The 10,040-nt window shown below is 47.3% G+C and overlaps 1 protein-coding gene across 1 annotated transcript in view; it reads right to left on the reverse strand.

Annotated features, from left to right (window-relative positions):
• Positions 1 to 8,562, reverse strand: part of EEF1A2 (eukaryotic translation elongation factor 1 alpha 2) — a 34,899-nt gene extending 26,337 nt beyond the window's left edge. The window contains exons 1-3 of the mRNA XM_001507841.5: positions 8,406 to 8,562; positions 5,881 to 6,115; positions 2,300 to 2,479 (exon numbers count right to left, since the gene is read on the reverse strand). Of these exons, the coding sequence (XP_001507891.1) occupies positions 2,300 to 2,479; positions 5,881 to 6,024 (324 nt within the window). The 5' untranslated portion in view covers positions 6,025 to 6,115; positions 8,406 to 8,562. The remainder of the gene's footprint in view (positions 1 to 2,299; positions 2,480 to 5,880; positions 6,116 to 8,405) is intronic.
• Between the last annotated feature and the right edge of the window lie 1,478 nt (positions 8,563 to 10,040).

The raw sequence follows: 10,040 nt of genomic DNA on the forward strand, positions 1-10,040 counted from the left end.
TACTGCTGTTGCCTATTTTCACTCAGTCACTCTTCCCTAGGAAAAATGCTGATCTCTCTTTGGATTGGTTTGAACTGTGGCGCTCAGTTTCCTTCCACAATATCAATTAAATGCCTGCTCAATCAAGGGATGTACCACTGTTCCCAACAGCTTGAGCTGTCGGCCCTTACACTGCTCAGGCAGCATCTCTATAGAAGTTTTCAAGTGAACCTCAGCAATGCAAATGAATGTTGAGGCGACCTACATCTCGAACTAATCTCACCCATCTAATGCGGCATTTGTCTCTAAGTCTCGATGAGAGCTTCCTTCAAAACGCTTGGCACAAAGGCAACGTAAAGGGGAACGGGCATGGGAGAAAGAGACTGCACTTAAGAATCTCTATTTTTTGGCAAGACCTAAATTCAAAACCATATGATATTTTAGGGCATTGAGCCCATCCTGGAAATGGCAGTATCAGAGAATTTTGTGCCCATGGGAGAAGAGAGGATCAGAAGCCACTGATTTTAAGAACTTTCCTGAGCAGAAATGGATTGACTACATGGATAAGAAACCACATTAGAGTGTGGAAAGCTGCAGGAGATCTTGGGAACTAGATGATGTCCTAGTTGCAAATTCTCAAATTCATGATTGTAGCTGAGGAGTTTAAGAGCCACGGATTCTCAGAGACATTGCACTGAGCCTTCTCCATTAGCAGTTATAAAGAGAATCAAGAAGGAAATGTCACTCTTCTTAAGCCCCTTGTCAGAGAATCTGCCCCTGTAGCTCTTTAAACACCAGGGTTGTCTTGAGATCTTCTTAGATCCAAAAGGAGAGTAGGAATTCTCTCTCCAATAGAAGGATTCCTGCTTCCTTCTGATCCTTCCTACTCAAAACCAAGATGCACTTAATCTGAACTTAAAATGCCTCACTTCACAGAAGCGTCAATATTCTCCCATTCTCGGCTGACTTCACTATTAACCAAAGAGGGCTAATTATGCACTGGTATTTTTTTAAAAAAAACACCTACCTCATTTGTAGTTGTTATGGGGAGAGATGGGAGAGGAAGGAGATAACCTTTTCCACTTCTGACAAATAGGATGAGGCAGTCGATGGCTGACTAGAGCAGATTCAATCTACTCTTCTTTTTGCATGACAAATAGACTTTCCAGACTTCTTCTCCTGTCCTCAAATCCTATGGACTGAACACTTCCTAGAGAGATTGCCGTATGGTTCGATTGGCCTAACCGCCTCTATTTTTCAGTGGTTGTTTCCCGGAGGATCATTATTTTAGGCAGAAAACTGGCCAACATAAGGAATACAGAAATCCCTTTGGAGAAGTGATTGAGAATCTAAAAGAAAATGATAGACTTTGTTCTCATTTCCACAGAAAGAGGGGCCAGTCATGGTCTTCTGTAGAAGGTATGGACCCTTACTGGGACATGTATTCAACTTCACATGACAGTGAAAAATAAGAAGGCAATTCGGATCTTGCCAAACCTGAAGCACATTATTATGCCCATGGAATCAAGTCAAACTCATTTCCTATCCATCTGACTTGTCTCTGGGCCAGATGCCCAGTCTTCTATAGAGTCAAGGTTCTCAGGAGTACAGAACCTTAAATGAAAGTGAACAGTATCGAAATATGCCCAAATCATATTCTAAATGGGGGACTTAGTGCCCAGAACTCCAAGCTGTTAAAGGATTACAAATTCTGCTTCCAGCCACAAAGTCTTTACACGTGTCCTCCTCAAGCACCGAAAAACTGTGAGCTCCATGTCACAGACCCCTCTGGCCTTTCCTCTGGGTTCTGCCTGGGAACCATTCCCAGGACTGGCCCTGGTGGTTTCAATACTGGGAAATGGAGAAAGCTCAGACTAAAGCAAGGAGTTTCATTACCCAGGGGTAACTGGTACTACAAAATGGAGTTTTGGTTCATGGTTTGGAAAAATTAGTCTGGCAATGGAATTTTGCCTGAGAGGCACAAATCAATTGAGTTTTAATCCTGCCATCAATAAATTTCCTTCTGTGGCCTAAACCACACAGGGTATTTCAATCAATCATTTATTGAGCATTTACTGTGTGCAGAGCACTGTACTATGTGCTCGGGAGAGCACAGTATAACAGATTTGGTAGAAACAGTCCCTGCCCACAAAGAGCATTTATTCTCTCAACCTCCAATGTGACTCTTAAAAGATGGATTTTAGTTATAAGGCTGCATCAGTCCCTGATTTCCAGGATTTTGAAACTGAAATATGTTCCAGAATTTATAATGCAGCATGTTTTCTATCTGACTCGCTCCCACCACAGTATCTGTCCTCACCTGGGATGTTCCAGTAATCATGTTCTTGATGAAGTCTCTGTGTCCAGGGGCATCAATGATGGTGATGTAGTATTTGGTCGTCTCAAACTTCCAGAGGGAAATGTCAATGGTGATGCCTCGTTCACGTTCAGCTTTCAGCTTGTCCAGGACCCAGGCATATTTAAAGGAGCCTTTCCCCATCTAGCAGATGACCAGAAGCAAAAAAAAAAGACCAAAAGACCCTGAGATACAAGTAAAATATGGTAAGTCCTATTAAATCAGTGAGTGCATTCATGATGGAGCCACAGATTCACAGGGGAAATGGTGGTCTTGTCTTTTTGCTAACAAATGTAATCAACTGAGAGATTATGAGGCAAAAGAGAAAAGTACCCTTACCTTATTTCACCCCACATTAAAATAGTCAATTATCAATTTTGCTACCTCTGCTCCTCCAGCCCAAATACTCTATTTCTTTTGTACATTTTGTTACCTTTGAAGGTGTTTTTGTGTTTCTATTGTTTCACCCTTCCTTACGTGTCTGTTGCCCATCTCCCTCCCACTTTCTTACTCTTCAACTGTTAGCCCCTTAAAGGGCCGGGGACCAGGGCTTATTTTTATGAGTGTGTTTTTCCACAGCACTTAGTACAGAGCTCTGCACACAGTAAGTGCTTAGTAAATACTTTTACTACTACTTTCAAAAATGTGAACATTTTTTCAAAAAACTCAAGTTAAGGAAGCCATTCTTTCCCCATTCTTTCGGAAATAAGACCCTTCTATCAGAATGGTAGGCAGTCAGAAAAATGTTCAGGTAATGCTTTCTTCTGCTGAATGGGTCAATTTTAGCGGAAGCCTCATTCCCTCTCCTGGAGGCTTTCCTTGTAGAAAAAAGAGGGGTTAATGTATCTAGATATTTCAAGCTGTAATCAATAAAATCCTTATCCTTTAAATTTTTTTGTTTTAATATTTCCTCAAACGAAATAAGACTGCATTTCAGGCTTTCTCTCAAATCCTGGCAGATTTCTAAATTTTCCTCTTTACTTTCTGCACAACACAGTAGAATAGAACTAGTGCACTATTAAACAACTGGCATGTTCCAACTCAGAAGCAGCTGAATTTTAGGAGACAGTGAAATACCATAAGCTTTGAAGTTGATCCAGAATCACTGAGTGACTGTGGAAGCATTTAGTTATGAAAGCTTAAGGTCTTTCTTGTGTTTCTTGGGTTCAGTATTTATGGCATGAATTTAAGAGTGCCTTAATTTTTCCATTGAGAGGTTGAGTAGACCCCTGTGCTTTTTCATGAAAGCACAGTGAAGATCCCTAGAAATCTTAAGTGTGAGCTTGTCCTCCTGTCCCATCACGGCTTCGAAGTGGTACATGTTCGATATCCTTCACTAACTGGTGGGAGCAGTGGAGGAAATGGAGGATGAAGGAAATGGTTATCCATGTCAAAACAATGGGAGGCAGCATGCCCTGGTGGAAGTCAGGACACCTGCTTTCTAGAAGCAGTGTGGCCTGGTGGAAAGTGTACAGGCCTGGGAGCCAGAAGACTTGGATTCTTATCCCAGCTCTGCTGCTTGATTTTAGATAGATCACTTAGCTTCTCTGAGCCTCAATTTCCTCATTTATAAAATGGGAATTGAATACCTCCCTTCCCTCCATCTTAGTCTGTGAGCTTCATGGGGTTCAAGGACTGCATCCGATTTGACTAGCTTGTGTCTACCCCAGTGCTTGGCACTGTGCCTAATATTTTAATATTGTTATCAGTATTAAAAAAGAAAGTCTCACTAGGACTTCAGGATCCTAAAAACGAACACCCAGAAAATTCAGGCTATAGGTCTGCTCTAAATAGGAGAAACCCTATCTCTAGTCCTCTCAAAAAACATGTTTATTTTTTCCAATCAGAAGTCCCAAAGGATAAAGCAAGATGCATCTCTAAACGCTCCAATTACTGCTGAATGAGACAGAGAGCAAAAGAAAGCTCTGGGTTTTGTAGAGAGAATTGACACCGGGATTAGGAACTGGCTAGTCATAAGCATGTGACATCTCAATAGACAATTCTCTTGTTATAAAACTGTCCTGTTATTAGGCATCATTTGCCATCTTGAAAGACCGTTGCCACTCCTTCTCTTCCTCCCCCTCTCTGCTAACCCCCAAACCCCTTCCCCCCACCTCCCGCCCACCCCCCCACGCCAATCATTGGAAATCATCAGAAAAGTAATTTCCACAGTTCTCAACCATTGATTTGCCTGAATCAGATCCCAGACCAAAAATTATTCTCCTGACTATAAAACGATAGTGCCCCTCCTCCAACCCCCCAACCCCAACAGGTAAGCATTTTTAATTCCAGAAGCTTTCAAGGCTTTGAATACTCTGGAAACAAATGCATCATTTTCACAGACATTTTCTTTTCCTTTCACTCAATATGTTGTAGTTCAGAGCAGTTTTTAGAAAATGGAATCATCAACCCTACACATTAATACTACTGTTTAATGCCCAAAATGCATATTTTTTGATTTAATCAAACAGCTAAGCAAGTTAGGGTTTTGAGGATTCACAGAACAACAATAAACTCCCCAAATACCATCTTTGCACACTCTGGTTGCTTTTTGTTTTGTCGATGGCTTGAGCATCTCCCCTCTCAGTCCTATGAAAGTGACAGGTACACAATTTAGTTTTTATATTCACATAAGGGCTCCATTTCCTAGTAATGCAACACAGTGAAAGAAAACCCTTCCCCAGCCCTGTATCAGAAAATGGAGTCAGGAAGCTCAGTCAATAGGCTATTAATAGCAACTTCTAGTCCCTGCGAATACTGGCAAGTCACTGAAAGGAATGATGGGCTGTCGGTTCAGTTAAAGCGACTGCTGTCTCATTCCCTATAGCATGATTCTATGATCTCTTGTTCATCTGACAAGGAAAGAGATATATTTAAGGGTGGGGGGTGTGGAGAGAAAAATCATATATGCAAGAAGATTTTAGTGGGACATTCAGATTCAGCTGTAGTGGCTTCCCAAGCAGTGAGCTAATTTGGTTATGAGGAGGTACAGTTATTTGTCCTTCAGTGGAATTTAGGTTCTTCTGCAGGGAAAAGGCAGCATTTGTATTGGCTGGAGGGGCTTTCATCCAGATTGGCAGCCTCGGAAACACTGTCATCTGTAATGTTGCAACATATTTTTCCGCTGGCACTATCGGCACCTGTTTTAACCCTCTTCTTGCTCACTCCAAAATGTGGCTTTGCTTATTTTGGAGGCTGATCTATTGAGTAACCTTCCCCCCCTTGGTAGTTCCAATTAGAGACTTGGAAATAATATCTGAAAACACCGCGTCAGGCACTAGGGAGTCAGATACAAAGCTGCAATGTTGTTCTAGTGTCAGAGGAGGTAAATTGAGATCCAGTGAAGAGGATGATAAAGCCAAAGCTTTTTCTCTGCCTGTGAACGGCAATGCCCAAGACAGGAGAACGTGAGGGAGCAGGAGCAAGAAAAGAGAAATCTGTCAGGAGAGATAGAGGAAGGGGAGAGGAAAGAGAGAGGAAAGATAAAGAAGAAAGGTTAAAGGAAGAAGAGCAAGAAGGGGAAAGGAAGAACCACCAAGCCTCACCTCAGCTGCCTCCTTCTCGAATTTTTCGATCGTTCTCTTGTCAATGCCCCCACATTTGTAGATGAGGTGCCCTGTGGTGGTGGATTTTCCAGAGTCAACATGTCCAATGACCACGATGTTGATGTGGGTCTTTTCCTTTCCCATCTTCCCGGGTTTCTGTCAGGAGGGCACGTACTACCTAAGAAGCTTGGGGCAAGGGGGAGGGGAGAGGAAGTAGAGCGGCCTTCTGGGTAGGCTAGGAGAGAACACAGACAACAAGGGCATCAAAGGAATACCGAACGACACAGACGAATAGGGTAGCTCTTCCAGACTCGGACCAAGGGGCAAAAGCTGGGAAGCGCTTAACCACTAGGGGAAGTCAACCCTCTTGGGTATCTCCCTTGATGCCTACAACTAGACAGATTAAATAAGAGATGATCTTTATTCATTTTATTTTTCAGCACTGATGGACTTTCTAAGAGTGGTCTCACCGAGGCTGGGTCTCCACAGTCACAATTACGCAGTTAATTCAAGTCAAAACACCACCTTAGATATTTCTGGGAAAATTTGACTGTCAGCTCTAGGTTTACTTATGCTTTTGACTTTTTGGAAAAAAACAAAAGGAAGCATCGCTATTGAAGCGGCCACTGACGGCAAGGTCCGTCAGGTCAGTGGAATGTATCGCCCACACAATTTTGGGAACGAGGTGAATTTCTCGGTGGTCTTTCATCAAAAAGTTGGCTCCCGACCCTAACCACCCCCCATCTTCCTGACCTCATTACCCCCTTTGAAGTCCTATTAAACAATCAGCCACGCATGGGGTTCCTACTCTGACCTCTCTTTCTGCCCCAGTACTGATTTGAGCTTTGGTATTCAAATTGCCTCCGATGAATGGCTATGGCTTCCATGTTACACAGCTTTTTCTTCTGGACAGATTTCAGGGCTGAGACCATCTTCTAAATCATGGCACATTGGAAGAAAAATTTGGTTTTTTTTCTTCTCCCTTCTCTTCCCAGGCTTTCCACCCCCTCTGTCTCCTTGGGGGGGGGGGAGGGGGGGTTGGCGGGAACTATCCCCGAAGAAGCTCATGAACTGGGTGACAATGTGATGGCCAGAAAAAGTAACAGCTTGAAATAGCTCAGATTCTGCCCTTCTCTCCTTGAATCAGGGCTGAAGGCTCAAGGCCTACAAAATGACCAGCGTTCCAATGACTCCAATGGCCGGGGGAATGGGAAGGATGCAAGTTGGGAAGCCCCTGGCCCGATCCCCTCAAGCTTTCACTGCTATTCCCACTGCTATGACGGGGGGGTGGGGGGGTGGTGGCCAAGGCAATGGGGATCTGCTCGACTTGTACTCCACAGTGCGAATCAGTCTTCCGAGAATACCCAGAGAACACAATACCTTGGACCCCCAGCTTCTTGACTCTGACTCTGGCATGCATGACAGGGCACCCATCTCACCCTAAATAGCTTTGACAGGGTCCCAAGAGCCCGGGGTGATTTTGTCTTGGGACCCCAAATTCCTATCCAGGCTGAGAGCCACTAATAAATGAGCAAGGAAGGTTCCCACAACCTTATAAGGGCACTCCCCCCAATGCCCTCTCTCGTCCCCAGGCTGCCCTTTGCCGGGAGCGAGCTCTCTCTCTCCGTTTCCTTCCAGCAGAGGGGAATGGTCCTCGCCGAGGGGGTCCTCCGGGCTCTGCTCCGGGGCCAACACACCGACTCCTGCCCCCTTCCCTCCCCTCCCCCAAAGGGATATTTTTAAAGTGTGTTGGCCTTGGCCAGGTCAGCCTGAGCCTCCCGTTCCCCAGCTTCCCTCCGGCATCCCGGGAAGGCAGTCCTCTCAGGGGGAAGGCAGCGGAGGAGAGGAGGCGGCCGAGAGGCTGCTCGGCTCCTACCTGCTGCTCCGGGGCAACGACAAGGTCAAAGCCCCGTCGACCGACCCTTTTTTTTTCTTCCTCTCGGGAGACGCCGCCGTCTCCTTCGCCAACAAGCCTCCTCTCTCCCTCCCTCCCTCCCTCCATCCTTTTTTTCCCCCCCGCCTCCCTCCTCCCTTCGGGATCTTTCCGGTGCGCACCTCTCCTGCAAAGATAAACAAGCTCTGTCCGGTCCTGGATTTGCTCGCAGTTGGCCTCTCCCCCTCGCCCTCTGCATCCCCTCCCCTGCAACCCCGGAGGAAAGGTGTGGAGGGGGGGAAGCCCAGGGGGGTCGGGGGAAAAAAAGAAAAAAAAGAGGGGGGTCCAGACTGGCTCAGGGTTGACATCCCCACCCACTCCCCCTCAAGCGCCCCAGCATCTCAGGTAGGCCCCAGGACCCCCAATTCCTCTCTCAACGCCCCGGGGCGTCCCGGGCCCTTCCCTCTTTCTCTCCTTCGGGGTCCCAGGGGGGGATGCCCCTTCCCCTCTCCCCCCCCCCGACCGATGCAAGGAGTGGGGGGAGGTGGAGAAGGAGTGAAGAGGGCAGAGGGGTGGAGGAGGTGGAGGAAGAGGTGGAGGAGGTGGAAGAGGAGGGGAGGAGGAGGAGGAGGAGGAGGATGAGCGATCTTACCGGGAGCTGAGATCTCAGGCAGCAGGGACTGCCAGCTCCGGGTCCGGCGGTTTTATTTCCCTAGGAGGGGGTCCACCTATTGACGATGGCAGCGCAATGCAGTGACCCCCCTGCACTACAGCAATGCGGTACCGAGCTGGAGAGCTAGGAGGAGGAGAAGGAGGAGGAGGAGGGGTGGGGGGAGAGGAGGAGGGGAAAGACGAGGAAGGAGGGGGCCCAGGAGAAGGAGGAAAAAGGAGGAGGAAACTGAGGAGGGAGAGGAAGGAAAGAGACACCCGGAGGGATGGAGAGAAACTGGGCCTGAAGGAGGGAAAGAGGCGAAGAGTGGCCAAGGAGAGGAGGGGAGCAGCAAGGGGGAAGGGTGACGTGAGTGGGAGGGATAAAAGGAGGGCAGGAGGTGATGACCCAGTTCGGAGGGACGGAAAAGTGAGGGAAGAGAGAGGACAGGAGGGAGGAAAGGAGAGGGGAAGGGTGGGGCAAGAGGGAGAATTGGAAGAAGAGGCCACGGGGAAGGATGAGAGGAGAGAGGGGGCAGGAGGGGAGTTCGCCGCAGACAGGATCCAGTGGCCGGTCAGGCCACCCAGGACCCCTGCTACCAGGGGCCGCCTGTTAGCCAAAGAGGGCAAAAGAGCAGCAGAATAGCAAAGGCCGCAAAGAAAGATTCCACATCCACTGTTGAAGGAAAACCCAGAAGACTGGGTCATTTTGCCTACTCACCCTCACGAGAGGGCGAATACTCATGTGTACCGCCGGTTTAGCGCTAACGACAACAAGCCAAGTTGAGCAAGGCTACCCGTTTCGACGTCAAGCGGTCTCAGCTTGACGAACCCCGTGACGATCATTTACAGACCTGCTATGGGGGTGACGGGTGAATCGCCGGAGAGCCGATCGCCCCGAATCCTCTTCCACGGATTTGACGGTGTCCCTTCCACTGGTTGCTTCCTCAAAAGAGAGAGAACGAGCTTGGGGGATGTCGGATATGAGCGGGCTTCTGGGGAAAGTTAGGAGAACCCTGAAAATCTATAAACACATACGTCTGGTTTGGGGGACACCTGACCTGGCTCGGAAGTAAGTGGGAACAGTGTGACCCTTTGAGCCCGAAGCTTCTATGATTGTCTGAGAGGGTAGGAGTGGAGAGCCTTTAGCGCATTAATCATGATCAATATTGCCTTATGGGATGTGGAATTCTTCCAAATAGGATTATTTCTGTAAAGACTCGGCTGTTGGAAAGGCCTCTACAAGAGAAGTTCACTGGCCATTCAACAGAGAGCCTCCAAGGTGAACTGCAGTATGAACCGGGGATGCATGGGATCGTCAGCTTGGTGATGGTCTGGGGAGGATGCGGATCAGAGAGATTGTCGTATCGTCAAAACCGAGGATGGAATTCGGCGATTCGCCACTCTTGAAGGAAGTGAAGGAGTGCCGTGCCCTCACCTTTCCTTCACTCCAGAGAGGTCTAGAGGGTGAAGATGGATATGGGGAGAGTGGAAACAGACAAACACACCCATATATGCCTATATTGATACACTTCTACTGTAAATAAGACAAAGGCCTCCGAGTCCTGCTAAGAACTGCGTGGTTCAGTCTTTACTCACCTTATGGAAGTTGTAGGGCCTCAACAAATTTTCAATAGCT

This window comes from Ornithorhynchus anatinus, chromosome 8 (assembly GCF_004115215.2).
Source record: "Ornithorhynchus anatinus isolate Pmale09 chromosome 8, mOrnAna1.pri.v4, whole genome shotgun sequence".
In the NCBI taxonomy this organism is placed as follows: domain Eukaryota; kingdom Metazoa; phylum Chordata; class Mammalia; order Monotremata; family Ornithorhynchidae; genus Ornithorhynchus; species Ornithorhynchus anatinus.